This window comes from Globicephala melas, chromosome 4 (assembly GCF_963455315.2).
Source record: "Globicephala melas chromosome 4, mGloMel1.2, whole genome shotgun sequence".
In the NCBI taxonomy this organism is placed as follows: domain Eukaryota; kingdom Metazoa; phylum Chordata; class Mammalia; order Artiodactyla; family Delphinidae; genus Globicephala; species Globicephala melas.
Window position 1 is genome coordinate 71653447 of NC_083317.1, and position 18725 is coordinate 71672171.

The following is an 18725-nucleotide window of genomic DNA, read 5'->3' on the forward strand; positions in this document are numbered from 1 at the left end:
TCCTGGGTTTTTTAATGCCTTAAGAAAGAATTCTACTTCAGTAAAATTTCTGAGTAATGGAGGGGGGGAAAAAAGAATTCTATACAAATCCTTGGCAAGCACCCATAGCCTCTCCTTAAGTGGGCACTTTATTCTAGGTAATAACTTAAGGAACTGTTTCATCACTGCATGATATTGGGCTGCTAAAGTCACATCCTCTGTAACTAATTTTATCCTCACTGCCATCAAACCCAAACAGTTGCTACAACCAATGTGAGATTCCCGCATCTCTGAAGGTCTCCTACTTGCAACTAATCTTGCTATCAATTATCAAACAGGTCTGCCTAGTGATAGCATATTATAGAAATAAAATATAGAAATAATCTTTGGGTGGGCCTGAGACCCAGGTCCTAAAGGTATGTAACCAGCAATAATGCCCAATTACACCATGAGAGTTGTTCTAGCAAAAATACCATTTCCGCTGCTGCTCAGACCTGGATTCCAAAAGTCCAAGCAGTGCTGCCCCTGAAGAAGTGGGTTTCTCTGTTACCAGGCTTGCTGGTCAGTCTTCCTGCTCACTGCTACATATTCATATTGTTTACTTCTAAATCCAGGTCTTAGGTCACATGCCTGATCCTAGGAGATGGGAAGTATGAATTCTGTAATTCCATTGAGAAGAGAGAACCCTTACGTAGGAAACTATCAAAATGTAAGATGTTGTGCAGCCACAAATTGTAACTGTCCACCACTTACATTATTATCTTTACCATCTTTACCTGAAACATTTCACACAAGACACTTCTACACAGTGACAGTTAACTGCCCATCACCACTTTTTAGTCATACTTACTGAACGGGCACATTTTTTGGGGGGACTGCTAGAAAGTCCATCCAGTTGCCCGTGTTCACCCAGAAATCCTGTTACTTGATCCAAGAAAGAAGATACGTCTAACTGGTGCCACTCTACTAGCTTCTGACCTAAAGATTAAAAACCAGGATATAGAAGTAAAATCAACACTCTTTCTAAATTCTCACTAAGTATTTCTTTCAGCATATACATAATTAAAATTTACTGGGAATATATCCCCACCCAACACCAGCTTAAGTTACATAGTGTCTTCATAACCTAGGGGATACATTAATTATAACCAACCTAAGAGATTCCCAGCCATCATGATGGAGGAACTACTTTATCTACTGATATCATTTATTGCCATTTAGGAAGACGAGATTCAGAGAAAGCAATACTTATATAAAACTCAATCAATTAATAATAAACCCAGCTCTACCCTCTGCTTCTTTGGTGGGATTACAACCAGTACCTGAACAATCTTAACATTTTAGTGACCTAAGGGGATTCCTTACAAATCATAAGGAAGATAAACAGTTATTCTTTGAAAGAACAGAACTGCACAAACATAAAATACTACCATCTCCCAAAGTTCTTGGAAACATATTCCCTAAATACACACATCAATAGATGTTTAAATAATTCTAAAGGGCATGAACAAGAACCCTTCAACTAAATTACTACAAACATTTTGAAACTGGACCCAGTCAAATACTAAAGATAATTTAGGTAACTGAAAGTTAAATAATAGGTTAAAGACCATAAGCTGAAATAACCCTTACCTGTCCGTGGATCCAAGATGGAAACATAGGGGAAATCCCCTAGCTTATAAAACTGTATGTATCTCTGACCTTCCTCACTGTCATGATAAACCTGTTAAATCATTGATATTAAAAAAAAAAATCAGCCTCTTAGAAAAGTACTAGCTATATTCTTGTTATATACCAACAGCAATTAAAGAGAAAATGAAGGCCACCTAGTGTGAACTCCCCCACTTCCTGCCCTCAGTCACTTCTGAAACTTACATAAATATAGCAATCCATTCTTCCTCATTTCCCAGTTCAAAGAGGTATTGCTCTTCCTTTTCAAGTTATCTGTCTACCTATTTCATTCCTGACTCTCAACCACATATATCTTAATAAATCACAATATATTAAGATTGTAAGTTCAAGTGCATAGCATACTGCTAGGCAAAGAGATGCTCAATCAACAGTCGCTGAATAAAAGGTTACCATTCAGAAAAAAATTTACTGAATTTAGGGGCCTGTAAAACATGAACAGGCAAATTACTAACATTAATAGCATGTCTTACAGTGGGGAAAAGATTAAGTTCATTCAGAAGTATTGATTTTATAAAAAAAATGTTTTTGGCTGTGTCACACAGCATACAGAATCTTAGTTCCCTGACCAGGGATCAAACCCATGCCCCCTGTGGAAGCACAGAGTCCTAACCACTGGACCGCCAGGGAATTCCCTATAATTTTTCATAATATAAACAATTGGAGCACAATCATCTACCCTTAGCTTGGTAATTTATATAAAAAGAAACCAGAGCCAGTAAGACTAAGTGACAAGTTTAAGGACATACAATTAAAGACTATCAAACTCAAGCTAAAATCCACGTCTTAGTCAAATGTTTTTTGATTACTTCAAGATCTTCTACAGTTCCCACTATCAATTATAGTAGCCACTAGAACATGTGCTACTAAAGTATTTGAAATGTGACTAGTCCTAACAGCTGTACTGTAAGTGTAAAATACATACCAGATCCTGAAGGCTTAACACCAAAAAAAAAAAATCAAAACACCTCATCAATATTTTAATATTAGTTTTATATTAGAGATATTGATTTTTAAAATATATTAAAATCAATCGCCTGTTTCTTTTGACCTTTTTAAATGTGGCTACTAGAAAATTTTGAATCACATTACATTTCTATTGAACAGTACAGCTGCACACTCTATCAAGACGTTCAAACTCTTCTGAGATATGAATACTATACGGTTTACACGGCTTGGTTCCTTTTTTCCTCCTTCCCTTCATTGCTGCCCTTTCACTTATCCTTACTATTTCAGCCATTATGGGTGGTTTTACTTCTTCATATGTCAAAATTTAACTCAGTTATGAATTATTTCCAGTTTATAACCCAATTCCTCTTCCCCGACATCCCATGTACCAAAGTAAAATACTACAAAATTTTTAATGAACTCTCCCCACCTGCCAGAAAATGAAATGTTCTCGGATAATATTCTTCACAGCTTCATTGCTCCATACGTCACGGTTGAGGCACTGGCATGCAAAGTCTTGTACATTCTGAATGTTTATCATCAGCCACTTATTCTGCATCTGGCCACACTCTTTGGCCTGTAAGAGTAAAGTTACATAACAATTGTTAGAAAGATTTTCTACTTGGTAACTGGTATGTTTCAGAATTCAGAAGCTGTCCTTTTTCCACATAAATACTAAGTTTTTTTCCCCAAGTATGGCATCTATAGCTTTCAGTGTCTAAACATTAATTACAGGCTTCCCTGGTGGTTCAGTGGTTAAGAATCCACCTGCCAACGCAGGGGACACGGGTTCATGCCCTGGTCCGGGAAGATCCCATGTGCCGCGAAGCAACTAAGCCCACGAGCCACAACTACTGAGCCCATGTGCCAAAACTACTGAAGCCTGCACACCTAGAGCCCGTGCTCCACAGCAAGAGAAGCCACTGCAACGAGAAGCCAACGCACTGCAACAAAGAGTAGCCCCCGCTCGCTGCAACTAGAGAAAGCCCACGCGCAGCAACGAAGACCCAAAGCAGCCAAAAATAAAATAAATAAAATTTAAAATTAAAAAAAATTAATTACATTATTTTGCTTATATGTATATAGTTATATTGTCCATTTGCAAGCATTTCTCAAATTTAAATGAACTGTTTTCCTTTTATTCACTGTTATTTGTTATAGTAGCTGGATTTTTATTGTACATGTAAACATCTTTACCTGAAAAAGATTCCACAAACAAGGGCAACAAGTCACATAATTCTATTGTGCTGTCAACCCCTATCCACAAATATATCTCTCCTTTTTAATAGTTGTAACTAGTATGTGCATATTAGTTTATGTTGTTTTATTTTCTTCAATATCATTTTTTATAAACATTTCCAAATATATTCATCTCGATTATTAGGCATGTGGTATTTCATAGAATCACTCTAAATCTTTCAGTAAAAGCTGCTGAGGATTTTTTCTCTCAGGGTTGTTTTCCTAGGAGTGTATTTCAAAATTGAGATTTCAGATTCTTCATATGTCAAATTGAGATTACAGATCAAAGAATGTTTCAGAATAATCTCCAAAAGACTCCCCAATTTATAGCACAATTATCAATCACGAGTGCGTGAGTGTACACTTTCTTTTTTGCCTCACATTTCCTCATCACCATAATGACCTAAGAAATATTGCTGAACTGGAAAAGAATGGCAGAAAAGCAAATGAACAAATGCTACCTCAAACCTTTGCACAGAAACAATGAAATGAAAGCTATAGTTTTGAATAATTTTGTCCTGGAACAATATTTTTTTCCAAATCAGTTTGACATGGGAAAATCTTAAGAATCAATTAACTCAGGTTAACAACAATTGAAGAACATACATCATTTTCGAGGTACTGGAGAATATAAGAATATCTTTTGTTTTATAACAAAGTTTACACAGTCTTACAAAAATTGTTATCCTATTTTTCTGTACAAATCCGCCAGAGAAAATAATTTTATAATATTCATTACTGATTCCACAGGTGAAAACCCAAGTTCTAAAAGGAAATAGTCCTATATTGAGCCAGAAAGCTACAATTAACTGGTCAAAAGCTTATTTTTAAGTATACAAATTTAATAAAATAACTCTCTGCTTCTAGAAAGTAATAGTATTCCAGTTAATTCCTTGCCTATAGTAAGCACACAGATATGATAAATGAGTAATTATATTGCTTTAACTGAAGAAAAAGTATTTGAGAATGAAGAAAAAAAAACACACTCTAGAGAGACAGATTGAAGAGTACATAATCCCTATAATAAAGTAAATTTATTAAGTCTGCCTCAACTACAACACTGACCAAAAAAAAGTATAACGAACTTCCCTGGTGGTCCCATGGCTAAGACTCCACACTCTCAATGCAGGGGGCCCAGGTTCGATCCCTGGTCAGGGAACTAGATCCCACATGTCGCAACTAAAGATCCTTCAAGCCGCAACTAAAGATCCCGCATGCCGCCACAATGATCCCACATGCCGCAACTAAGACGCGGTACAGCCAAATAAATAAATATTTTTTTTTAAAAAAGGATAACACTGAAAAATAATAAAAGTCCAGAATTCAAAAACAATGGAGAGTCATTTGCTATTGTTTTTAAAAATTCATTTATTCACATTCACACTTTCATTCATTCAGATTCATTCATTTGACAAATATTTGAGGATCTATCATGTTTCAGGTACAGTTATAGATGCTGGATTTATAGCAGTTACCAAAACAAAAAACCCCTGACTTCATGAAGCTTACATTGGGAGAAACCTTATACAAGCAAAAGAAACTGGAAGATGTTGTTAAGAAAGTACTTCTAATATAAATCAAAACTACAATGAGGTACCACCTCACACCAGTCAAAATGGCCACATTAAAAAATCTACAAATCTGGAGAGGGTGTGGAGAAAAGGGAACCCTCCTACACTGTTGGTAGGAAGGTAAACTGGTGCAGCCACTATGGAAGACAGTATGTAGGTTCCTTAAAAAACTAAAAATAGGGCTTCCCTGGTGGCGCAATGGCTGAGAGTCCACCTGCCGATGCAGGGGACGCAGGTTCGTGCCCCAGTCCGGGAAGACCCCACATGCCACGGAGCAGCTAGGCCCATGAGCCACGGCTGCTGAGCATGCGCATCTGGAGCCTGTGCTCCACAATGGGAGAGGCCACAACGGTGAGGGGCCCAAGTACCGCAAAAAAAAAAAAAAAAACCACTAAAAATAGAGCTACCATATGATCCAGCAATCCCACTCCCGGGCATATATCCCAATAAAACTATAATTCAAAAAGATATATGAACCCGTATGTTCATAGCAGCACTATTCACAATAGCCAAGACATGGAAACAAGCTAAATGTCCATCAACAGGTGAATGGATAAAGAAGATGTGGTACATATATACAATGGAATACTACTCAGCCATAAAAAAGAACAAAATAATGCCATTTACAGCAACATGGATGCAACTAGAGATTATCATACTAAGTGAAGTAAGTCCGATAGAGAAAGACAAATACCGTATGATACTACTTATATGTGGAATCTAAAATATGACACAAATAACCTAATCTAGGAAACAGGAACAGGCTCACAGACATAGAGAACAGACTTGTGGTTGCCAAGGGGGAGAGCGGGTGAGGGAGGGATGGACTGGGAGTTTAGGATTAACAGATGCAAACTATTATATATAGAATGGATAAACAATAAGGTCCTACTGTATAGCACAGGGAACTATATTTAATATCCTGTGATAAACCATAATAGAAAAGAATATGAAAAAGGATGTATAAATATGTGTAACTGAATCACTTTGCTGTGCAGCAGAAATTAACACATTATAAATCAACTATCCTTCAATTAAATTTAAAAAAAAAAAGAAATTACTTCTAGAAAGAAGGGCCCCAAAAAAGACACAAATTTCATGCAAAGCAGCAATGTCTGGAGGGAACATAAGAGAATCTTATATAATCTCACTAAGTATCCTAGTTATATGAGTCAAGGACGAGAGGTGAGAGTGGGCCATGGGACAAATGATGAACCTTTCCTCTTGGAATTCATTAGGTTGTTCTAAATCAATATTCAAAAGCCATTATAGAGAAACCCAAGAGCAAGTGTGGCTATACCAAATAGAGAGGCATGTGACAGGGTCTATCTGTGATAATGGGAGAACAGTGAGAGAGTAACGTCTCTCCCAGTCCCAAACAGATCAGGAAAGTATGAAAAGAGGATACAGAGGAAAAGATAATTTGCTTGAATAAATATATATGCATAAAGTCAAAAAGGAAATATATTAAAATATGCACAATACTTTCTTATGTAAATGGAAACTACTATTATTTTTCCTTGCTGTTTTTTTCTATAATTTTTGCCTAATTTGAATAAAAATATAAGCTATGTATAGTTTATTTAAAAAAACTTCATCTTATGTATTTTGTTTCTGAATCAGTTCTTTATATTTTAACTAAAATGTTTTTACTTGCATTTATAGCAAGTACTTTTGAAGTTAACAAAGTACTCTTAGTAGGACTAGGTGCATGTGCAATTGAATGGCAATTTTTATATTTTATTTTTATATTTTATAAACTTATTTTATTTTTGGCTGCATTTCCTCTTTGTTGCTGCATGCGGGCTTTCTCTAGTTGCGGCAAGTGGGGGCTACTCTTCGTTGTGGTGCGCAGCCTTCTCATTAAGGTGGCTTCTCTTGTTGCGGAGCACAAGCTCTAGGCACACAGGCTTCAGTAGTTGTGGCTTGCAGGCTCTAGAGTGCAGGCTCAGTAGTTGTGGAGCATGGGCTTAGTTGTACCGCAGCATGTGGGATCTTCCTGGACCAGGGCTTGAACCTGCATCTCCTGCACTGGCAGGCGGATTCTTAACCACTGCACCACCAGTGAAGCCCTGAATGGCAATTTTAACAAATAAACATGTATTTCTTATGAAAATAAGGAATATTATGGAAATTGTTCTGATTCTTTCTGTACAATATACTCTAGATTATACCACTCAATAATTTAACAAAAACTTAATGAGGGACAACTGTGTGCCAGACACCCCTCTATGCACTGTGAATATACAACAATAAATAAAACAAAATCCCTGTGTTCATGGAACTTACATGCTAATGGGAAAGAAGAAAACCTAAGAAATGTTCCCTTGCCCGGGTCAGATTATTCATCCTAAGTCCCATGCTCACTCAGCTCCAGCTACACTGGTTTCCTGGGCTGTACCAGAAATTTGCCCAAGCTCTTTCCAACACCAGTGCCTATACACTTAACTGTTTTTCTGCTCTTCCCTGAGACCCTTCTATGGTTTACATTCCCTCACTTCTTTCAGGTTTCTATTCAAATCTCATTCTTTCAGAAATATATCCTCATCTTCCTATCTGAATCAGTCCTCTCTCATCATAATTATAAAAGTGTGTGAAACCTATGAAATCAACCTTGCTTTTCATTTGCCTATAAGAGCACATGCACCTTAATGTCCCCAAACAGAATAGTCCTCTCTTTGTCCTTCCCTTATTCTATTTTATTCTTTCTCCCAGCAACTACTGTAACCTGAAATTTCTCTGTGTCAAACACATACATACAAAAATATATACATATATATACACTAAATATGTTATATAGGTATTGTTTTTTATTTGCTGGTAGTCTGTTTCTCCCTCTAGATTATAAATTTTTTGATGGCAAAGGACTTTGTATAATTTGTTTACCACAACCTCCCTGTGGCAGAAACTGCTTATAGGTAACAAATATCTATTTTTCCCTACTCCTTAATAGAATCTCCAAAGAAAAAGAAATAAAAGGAATACAAATTGGAAAAGAAGAAGTAAAACTGTCACTGTTTGCAGATGACACGATACTATACGTAGAGAATCCTAAAGATGCCACCAGAAAACTGCTAGAGCTAATCAATGAATTTGGTAAAATTGTAGGATACAAAATTAATGCACATAAATCTCTTGCATTCCTACACAGTAACGATGAAAAATCTGAAAGAGAAATTAAGGAAACACTCCCATTTACCATTGCAACAAAAAGAATACCTAGAATAAATCTACCTAGGGAGACAAAAGAACTGTATGCAGAAAACTATCAGACAATGATGAAAGAAATTAAAGATGATACCAACAGATGGAGAGATATACCATGTTCTTGGATTGAAAGAATCAACATTGTGAAAATGACTATACTACCCAAAGCAATCTACAGATTCAATGCAATCCCTATCAAATTACCAATGGCATTTTTTACAGAACTAGAACAAAAACTCTTAAAATTTATATGGAGACAGAAAAGAACCCGATTAACCAAAGCAGTCTTGAGGGAAAAAAACGGAGCTGGAGGAATCAGACTCCCTGACTTCAGACTATACTATAAAGCTACCGTAATCAAGACAATATGGTACGGCACAAAAACAGAAACACAGATCAATGGAACAAAATAGAAAGTCCAGAGATAAACCCACGCACCTATGGTCAACTAATCTATGGCAAAGGAGGCAAGGATATACAATGGAGAAAAGACAGTCTCTTCAATAAGTGGTGCTAGGAGAACTGGACAGCTACATGTAAAAGAATGAAATTAGAACACTCCCTAACACCATACACAAAAATAAACTCAAAATGGATTAGAGACATAAATGTAAGACCGGACACTATAAAACTCTTAGAGGAAAACATAGGAAGAACACTCTTTGACATAAATCCCAGAAAGATCTTTTTTGATCCACCTCCTAGAGTAATGGAAATAAAAGCAAAAATAAACAAATGGGACCTAATGAAACGTGAAACCTTTTGCACAGCAAAGGAAACTGTAAGCAAGCCGAAAAGACAACCCTCAGAATGGGAGAAAATATTTGCAAACGAATCAACGGACAAAGGATTAATCTCCAAAATATATAAACAGCTCATGCAGCTCAATATTAAAAAAACAAACAAGCCAATGCAAAAATGGGCAGAAGACCTAAATACACATTTCTCCAAAGAAGACAGACAGACGGGCAGAAGCACATGAAAAGCTGCTCAACATCACTAATTGTTGAGAAATGCAAATTTAGACAAATGCAAATCAAAATTACAATGAGGTATCACCTCACACCAGTTAGAATGGGCATCATCGGAAAATCTACAAAAAACAAATGCTGGAGAGGGTGTGGAGAAAAGGGAACCCTCTTGCACTGTTGGTGGGAATGTAAATTGATACAGCCACTATGGAGAACAGTATGGAGGTTCCTTAAAAAACTAAAAATAGAATTACCATATGATCCAGCAATCCCACTACTGGGCATATACCCAGAGAAAACCACAATTCAAAAAGACACATGCACCCCAATGTTCATTGCAGCACTATTTACAATAGCCAGGTCATGGAAGCAACCTAAATGCCCATCGACAGACGAATGGATAAAGTAGATGTGGTACATATATACAACATAATATTACTCAGCCATAAAAAGGAACAAAACTGGGTCATTTGTTGAGACGTGGATGGATCTAGAGACTGTCATACAGAGTGAAGTAAGTCAGAAAGAGAAAAACAAATACCGTATATTAACGCATATATTTGGAACCTAGAAAAATGGTACAGATGAACCAGTTTTCAGGGCAGAAAATGAGACACAGATGTAGAGAACAAACGTATGGACACAAAGCAGGGAAAGCGGTGCGGGGGTGTAGGTGGTTGTGTGATGAATTGGGTGATTGGGATTGACATGTATACACTGATGTGTATAAAACTGATGAGTAATAACCTGCTGTATAAAAAAATAAATAAAATTTAAAAATTAAAAAAAAAAATAGAGGGCTTTCCTGGTGGTGCAGTGGCTGAGAGTCCGCCTGCCGATGCAGGGGACACGGGTTCGTGCCCCGGTCCAGGAGGATCCCACATGCCGCGGAGTGGCTGGGCCTGTGAGCCATGGCTGCTGAGCCTGCGGGTCCAGAGCCTGTGCTCCGCAACGGGAGAGGCCACAGCAGTGAGAGGCCCGTGTACCAAAAAAATAAAATAAAATAAAATAGAATCTCCAATTTTCAGCTAAGCATCTTGATTTCCCAGTGTCCTTTGCAAGTAGGTGTGGCCACATTGCTAAGTTCTGTTACCAAGTCCAAGCTTGCTCTGCTCGCCGCACGACAGGCCAATAAATCCAGAGATGAGGTGTTGAGGCAAGGGACTTTATTCAGAAAGCCGGTGGACCATGAGGACGGCAGACTAGTGTCTCAAAAGAACCACCTTATCGTGGTTTGGATGCCAGTTTCTTTTATAGAACAGAAAGGGGGAGGAGATGAGGAAGTAAAGTAAAAAGGCCGTTAATTTTTGCAAATATCCCCTGGAATGGCCAGCCTTGGGGAGGGGATGTGTTAATTTCTTCTTTCTTGCAGCCATCCACAGGTGGACAGGGTTAGGATGCTTCCCTGAACAAAGGCACTTTGGTTTAGCTTTCAGACAGAGGGGCACGGTTCCCTGAGGCAGGCCATTATATATAGACAGTATCCTTTTAGTAAGCAAAAGCAGCAGAAAGCAACGATTAAAGTAAAAGCAACAGATTCAACATGTAGTCAGATTTGGCTCTTCCCTGTTACAATTCTGGTCAATGGAATGTGAGAAGTGATGTGTATTACCTCTAGGTTGTGCCTTTAAAGGGAAAAGGTGTACCCTTCTCGGTCACTCCCTTCCTTCATGCTAACTGAAAAGCAAACATGGTAGTAAGCCACCTTGAATCATGTAGACAAGGGCAAGCAAGACCTTGCAGAATAGGACAGAAAAAAACTGCATTCCTAATAACTTCATAGAGCAGAACCATCCTAACAGCATGGACTTCTATCTTGTTTAAGTTAATGTTTGTTTTATTCCTGGTCTCTCTCACACATAGTTAAATCTTTATCCCAATACATATAATCCCCATCCCCTAGAACAAGGCCTTGCAACAGGAGGCCTCACTAAATATTTACTGAATGAACAAGTGAACTAATCAATCTCTCATCTGGTTAGCATAAGCCAGAACCCTTGAACATGGTCTACCTCTAGTTACATTAAGAAATAATAAAGTCTATGAGCTTCCCTGGTGGCACAGTGGTTAAGAATCCACCTGCCAATGCAGGGGACATGGGTTCGAGCCCTGGTCTGGGAAGATCCCACATGCCATGGAGCAACTAAGCCCATGCGCCACAACTACTGAGCCTGTGCTCTACAGCCTGTGAGCCACAACTACTGAGCCCGTGTGCCACAACTACTGAAGCCCATGCACCTAGAGCAGTGCTCCACAAGAGAAGCCACTGCACCGCAACAAAGATTAGCCCCTGCGTGCAGCAAGGAAGACCCAACGCAGCCAAAAATAAAATAAATTAAATTAAATTAAAAAAAAAAAAGAAAGAAAGAAGGAAGTCTAGTTTCTACACCTATAAAACTGTGGCTCAGATCTATATCTAATTCAAACCTGTGGGTCCTGCCTGAGCAGCCAGACTATTCCTTTAATTTTTAATATTCACCTCTCTAAATTTCAGTGAACTTAATTTTGTATATTACTTCCCTAATTTCTATAAAACTAATGGATATATCATTAGTCATAATGAAATGCCTACTTTTTCTGGGAATGTTTATATCATTTAAAGGCTTGTAAATGATAAAGTTGAGTATTATCAGTGAAAAAAATGAAGACTGTTGAAAACAACATAGGTCACAAAATTCAAAGAAAAAAGGTGACACAACTTAACAAAATGAATCAAACTTCAGATGACAGTATCAAGAAAGATTCACGGGTTTCCCTGGTGGCACAGTGGTTGAGAGTCCACCTGCCAATGCAGGGGACATGGGTTCGTGCCCTGGTGCGGGAAGATCCCACATGCCGCGGAGCGGCTGGGCCCATAAGCTATGGCCATGGAGCCTGTGCTCCGCAAAGGGAGAGGCCACAGCAGTGAGAGGCCCGCGTACCGCAAAAAAAAAAAAAAAAAAAAAAAAAAAAAAAGATTCACATTTTCCCTTAATAACAAGCAGCAGAGTAACTGCTTTTTATGAGCCCAAAGTGACAAAATTAAATCAAGCTCAGAGTTATTTAGTTAAGCCCCAGAGCAACACAGAAGCTAATGAAAATAGAAAGTACATCAAAACAAACTCAGTTCCTTTTTGTCTTACATATTGTGCTATTCTGTCAATGGTTATATTATCACCAGAACAGTAGAAAGGATAGGCAGTTACCATGTTAAAGATCATGAACGAAAGATGAAGAAAACTGAGGAGACATCTAACCTGACATCTTTGAGCTGATAAATGAACACCAGACTCCCTGAACTTTATTTACACAACAAAAAGAAACACATTTAATCAAATCTCCATCATCTGGATTTTGTTACACGTGGCCAAACACTTTCAGAAATTACAGAAATTACAGAAATTCAGAAATTACAATTCAGAAAATTAAAGAATTCAGAAGGAAAAAGCTTACAGTTAAATTTCTTAACCTAAATATTTCATTTAGGCTAGTTTAAGAGTATGTCTAAGGACAAAATTTTTTTTAAAAAACAATCAAAATTCACTTCTAAATATGTAGCTACTAACGTCATTTTTACAGTTATTGTTTGGCCTACTTTATCCTAACAGAAAAGACTTACCTGAAATTTCAGTGCTTTACATCTACAGAAATGCTCTTCTGATTCAAAAGAGAGTTAACATGATAGTCAACACACAAAAGCAAGTTGTTTGAACACTTCAACAGAAGAATATTTAAAATCCTAACTAAACGCATTCATTTACCAAATACCGTGTTCCTATTAAATGCTAGAGACTGGGTCCCACGGATCACCAAAATAAAAAGAAACATGGTTCCCCTGCCCTCAGTAAGCTTATAATTTAGCAGACAATCATATAAACCTGCTCCGGAAAGTTTTCCTTTGGCTTCAGCTAAATTAAAACAAGAACTAAGGGAGAACATACTCCGCAACCATAGGGATATTCTTTTAAAACACACTAGGATCCTCATAAAAATATGGGTAAAAGATACCTACAAACAACTCACAAATGGCCAAAACACACACACACACACACACACACACACACAATATTCTCAGCAGTAAGTAGTAATTAAAAATATATAAACTTTTAAGAAATATAAATCAATGTAACCTTCTAGGTATTTCATACTTACTATGACGTCAATTCTCTATATGCTGAAAACTTTTTTTTGCTCTTAGAAAGAAAAACTCCACTAAAAATGCAAGAAGATTCATAGCTCAGGCTTAGAATCTCCAACAACTTACTGTTTCAAAGCTGCCTTTATGCATCAAATCAATGGGTGGCCGGAAGAGATCTGCAAGGGTAGTTAGTTTCTTATCTATTGCTCCTCCATTTCTTAATTCCTGTTCTTGCCGAACTGCAACACAGGAGGATGAGAAAGTTTCAATTAGCCATAAAATAAGTCATGAATCTTGCATTTTAAAAAAAATGTATCAGTTGCAAGAACTAACGATCAATGTGCTTGACCTCAAATGCAAATGCAGAGATCTAAGGCTGACTCTGAAAAAAAATACAAAGCCAGGTGGGGCGGGAGTCTTAAGACGTGGTGCTCTCTATCCAAAGATAAGGATAAAAATGGAAATTATGTAAGAGTCACTTATTCAAAATATTTCCTTCACATACTCAAAACTAACTTTAGCACAGGAGAAAACTTTCATCTTCATTTATCTATTTCTGAAACTCATCCTAATTTATCTAGCTACATTCTAGTTGTTTCTAGCTACATTCCCAATCTTGAAAGATTATGGCAGTGAGACAGAATGACTACTGCTGTCATCTTCTCCTGGAAGGGCACAGGATTCCCTGGATGACCTGAGTCAGTCTGGATTCCACATCAACTCTCAAGTTACAAGACCTATCTGTGCTTCAATGAGCTCATTATAAATTATTACAAAATCAAATATGGTTCAAGAGTTTCTCATATATTCTCTAAACATAACTGTCTTTTCTCTAGGATTCCATTGCTAAATCAGTACTAATTCCACTAAAAGGAGAAGGCCAAGACTCATTCTTATTCAACAGAAAGATATAAACCTATTCCAAACAACTGTTGCCACAATGTTAATAGTGGCTGCTTTGGGTAGTATGGCCTTTTCTTCTTCTATTTTCCAATCCCTATAATAACCATTTTCATTGTGGTCATTCCTTTAACTGACATATATCAGGATCCTGAGGAAAATCAGTTTTTTATTTTATTATAGTCAGCATTTAAGTGCTCATTCAGAAACAGATTAAGTTTGTAAATTACCATATTTCTCACATTATATCCATCTCCCTTATTCTTCTATAACCAAGTAGGTTAGAATCTGGAACAATTCAGCTCAAGGGGGAGTTAATAACAATCACAGACTGAATTCATAATTTAGTTTTTAAATAAGATGAATTCTCAAAGTTACTAGGCCTAATATTAATCATCTTCTTAAGAAAAAAACTTATATAAAACAAACTAGGATCTTGACCTGAAGGGGAGTGTGTGGGTGCTTTTCCACCTTGTGGTTTTAATCTGTGGGAGAGGAGACAGGGGAGAAAGACAATGAGAGAGGGAGAGGGAGGGAAAAAGAGATGATAAACTGGTTCATAGATACTTACTAGTTTCAGTTTGGAAATCCCGGAAACCATCAAATATTGAACGTGCAGGCCGTCGTCTTTTAGGAGCTATAGGAGGAAAAAATAGAATTGATACAAAAAGTTAAACATTAATTTTGTAACAATTCTAAAAATGTCCTTATCTATAGCAATTTCTTATTTTAAGACACTCAGATTCATAATGGTGCCCTCCTTCAAAATATAAAATACTTCAAAAACCTTCAAGGCATTCATATATAATTAACCATCTTGAGCCCAATCATATTTTACAAAAAAGAAAATTAAGGCCCAGTTAAAAAACTTGGCCAAACTTGTGTAAAAAGATAGGAAGAAAGATTTTGAGGATGACTTCCCATGGCGATGAAGCTACATACATGCTGCAAATACATAATTCAGGTTAGCCTAAATGATCTGCCTACCCTTTAGTATAATACTTGAGTAAGTTCTAAACCATAATATTTAAGAACTACCTCTTAGTAAGTGGATACACATGCAGAATTATAAACACCAAAAAACTGTAATTTCGGAAGAAAAATTTTTCCTACAGTGAACAGAAAAATGAACAGAACCAACGTCCTTTGATACCCTTGTATAGCGTCTATTACCCAGTCCTTAAGTATTGTACAGATAAAGCTGAAAAAGCAATCATCAACACGTTATCTTCCTGTATGTTCTTAAATACAAAAATTTTAGCAGGTCTTAAATGGGAAAAGAATCTGAAAAAGAATAGATATATGTATATGTATAGCTGAATTACTTTGCTGTACACCTGAAACTAACACAACATTGTAAACCAACTATACTCCAATAAAAAAAAAAAGTTATCAGGTCATTTATATACATCACAGTAAATAAGGAAATTTAATGATTTTTTCAATATGGGTAACAGTTATTCAGTTGGTTTATGGCAAGCCCCACGAGCACTGCCAGCATGTAACCAGAACAGTGCTACACATTAACAGATGATGATTACATAGTAAGATTAGACAGAAACTATAAAAGTCTCCCATCCCATGTCAAAGCATCTTTCCCAACAGCCTGTGTTTGCCATTATATAGGGTAATTCTTTTAATCTAAGAACTACTGAGTTAAAAAACAAAACAAAAAAATAACAAAAGAATGCAGAACCACATGTTAAAAAAATCCCACATTTGCTTAAAGCATTATCAGGTCAGTATATCATTTATGCACATATGTGTATCAGTATTTATATTAAAGAATCACAATATTATCTCTAGGAAAAGGAAATTTGGTAAAAATCAGAGACTTCCATATTTTAGCTTTGTACTGAATTTCAAAATTTAAACTGAATTTTACATATAAATTGTTTTATTTAAATAAATTATTATATAAATTATTAATTTTAAATTTTATTATTTAAACTTATAAAATTTAAATACTGCATTATTTTTCCTCCCTCCCTTTATAAACACGAAGCAAGAAATGTTATTCTTTTCAATCTTGGAACTATTTTTAATCAAGAGTTCCCATCTTAAATGTACATGTTTCTAGCAGCAATACTATTAACTGCTCAAATAATGCTTTCTTAAAACTCATTACCAGATATTACTTAACCATAACAATTAAGAAAGTAAGGTTATCTTAGGATAAGGCATAAAACAGCTGCCTAAGAAAGCATATTATTATTGGGGAGGTAGTACATAGTATATAAAAGGTACTTTTCTTCTACTTTTAAACTGCCAAAGGCAGGCCGGTCAATATTCTACATTCTTCTCTCTCTCTCTCTCTCTCTCTCACTCCCTGCCCCCACCCCACCCCCCAATTTAGCCTTTCTCTGTTATACACTTGATCTCCTGGAGATTCATACTAGCTCCTCTTATTGCTAGCTTTCCAACCACTCTCTTTTATTTCTTGGGCTCATCACCTGCTCCCATTTGTTTCCCCCTTATATATCCTAAGTCTAACCAAGAATCTCTCCTCAAGCCACAACACCTCTAGCTCTAGGATCATTATTACTCCTGCCTGCCTCTTCAATATGTGGTTTCCTCACTCTTCCAAACCATACGCTATAAGTAAACATCAGTCCTCTGTACTCTCACTCCACTGTCCACATAATAGGAGTGCTGCTCACTGAGGTCAAAGAGACTAAGCTACAAAGAGCTAAAAGAGATTCAAAAAGGAGCTTCATAGTCAGAATAGGGGAGGAACAGAGAACAAAATTTAATGAGCAGAGCGACACTGTTTCACATTTTCACAAATCTCTGTTAATAACTGGTATAAGAGAAGACACCTGAATTTTTAGATCTGCTTCTGCATTCAATCTGCTGCTATTCCTTTAGTTCATGTATATGAAGAAAATTAAAATTCAATTTCACACATACATGTAGTTGTAAAAGGGAAGAGTATTTTAATAGTGTTTTAAGATAATTGTGAACATTCTCCCCTGCTACTACACCAAAGCTCAACCAGTGGTAATTTCTTAAAGGTTGGCTGCAACATGGAATCTGAAATCTTATCAATGAACTTTTCATATTCTGCTCCATTAAAATCCATTAGTCTTATGTGCTACGCAGGCTCTGTGATGGCCCCCGATTATCCCTATCTCCCAGGATTCATAACCTGTGTGTGAACATCTTGAGTATGGGCAGGATCAAATAGAATGTGGCAGAGGTGATGGGAGGTCACTTCCAACAGTTAGGTTACAAAAAGATAGTGGATGGAGCTCTAGTGGTGCAATCTGTTAGCGCACAGTACTTATACAAAAAGATGGTGGCTTCCATCCATCTTGGGCTGCCCTCTCTGGCTCTCTCATTTGCTCTGCAGTAAGGAACTGATGTCTCCAGCCAACCAGCAGCCACGTGAGTAAACTTAGATCTTCCTCTAGTCATGCTCTGAGATGATTGTAGCCCTGGCTGACACCTTGATTATACCCTGTGAGAGACCCTAAACAGAGGCACCCAACTAAGCCACACCTGGATTCCTGACCCACAGAAATGGTGATATAACAAATGTTTGTTTCAGGAAGCTAAATTTTGAAGCGATTTGTTAAACAGCAATAGATATCTAACCTATATTGCATATATAGATACTTACATATAGATCCGAATAGATCTTTCACCCATGCACAATTTAGTAATATTCTGCTTTGGTCATTTGAAAATACTTGTTCACTGAGTTATGCAAATATTCCAAATACTGACCATTTCATCATATGATATTAAAAAAAAAATCACCATCTGTTAATGTCACTGCTAACCTCATCAGAAAGCCTTTAAGTACTGGGAAGCTATCAAGCTCACAATCATGCGCATAAACTTTCTAAAATTCTAAGCTCTGCCTGAAAGCCTTTTTTTCTTTTCTTAAATCACTGGCAACAAATAACGTCAGTTGTTTGCCTTGAAGCAGTTAACAGGCTTCGTTCACATTCAAGAAAATGTCTGCCAAATGTTTAAGTCTAAATAACTATAGTTTGTCAGTAATCTTTCAAGGAAAATAATGTTCCATAAAAAAAGCAGCTAGTTTTGCTTTCAACTCAAACAACTGTACAAGTGTTTCACCTTAAAGTAACCAGAGTA

General features: G+C 36.9%; 1 protein-coding gene across 5 annotated transcripts in view; it reads right to left on the reverse strand.

The window, feature by feature from the left end:
- UBXN7 (UBX domain protein 7) overlaps positions 1 to 18725 on the reverse strand; it is a 76455-nt gene that overhangs the window by 23929 nt on the left and 33801 nt on the right. For all 5 annotated transcript variants that reach the window (XM_060298216.1, XM_030859580.2, XM_030859589.3 and 2 more), the window contains 5 exons: positions 15193 to 15258; positions 13848 to 13960; positions 3047 to 3193; positions 1612 to 1702; positions 830 to 957 (listed from right to left, as the gene is read on the reverse strand). In XM_060298216.1, coding sequence (XP_060154199.1) covers positions 830 to 957; positions 1612 to 1702; positions 3047 to 3193; positions 13848 to 13960; positions 15193 to 15258 — 545 coding nt within the window. The remainder of the gene's footprint in view (positions 1 to 829; positions 958 to 1611; positions 1703 to 3046; positions 3194 to 13847; positions 13961 to 15192; positions 15259 to 18725) is intronic.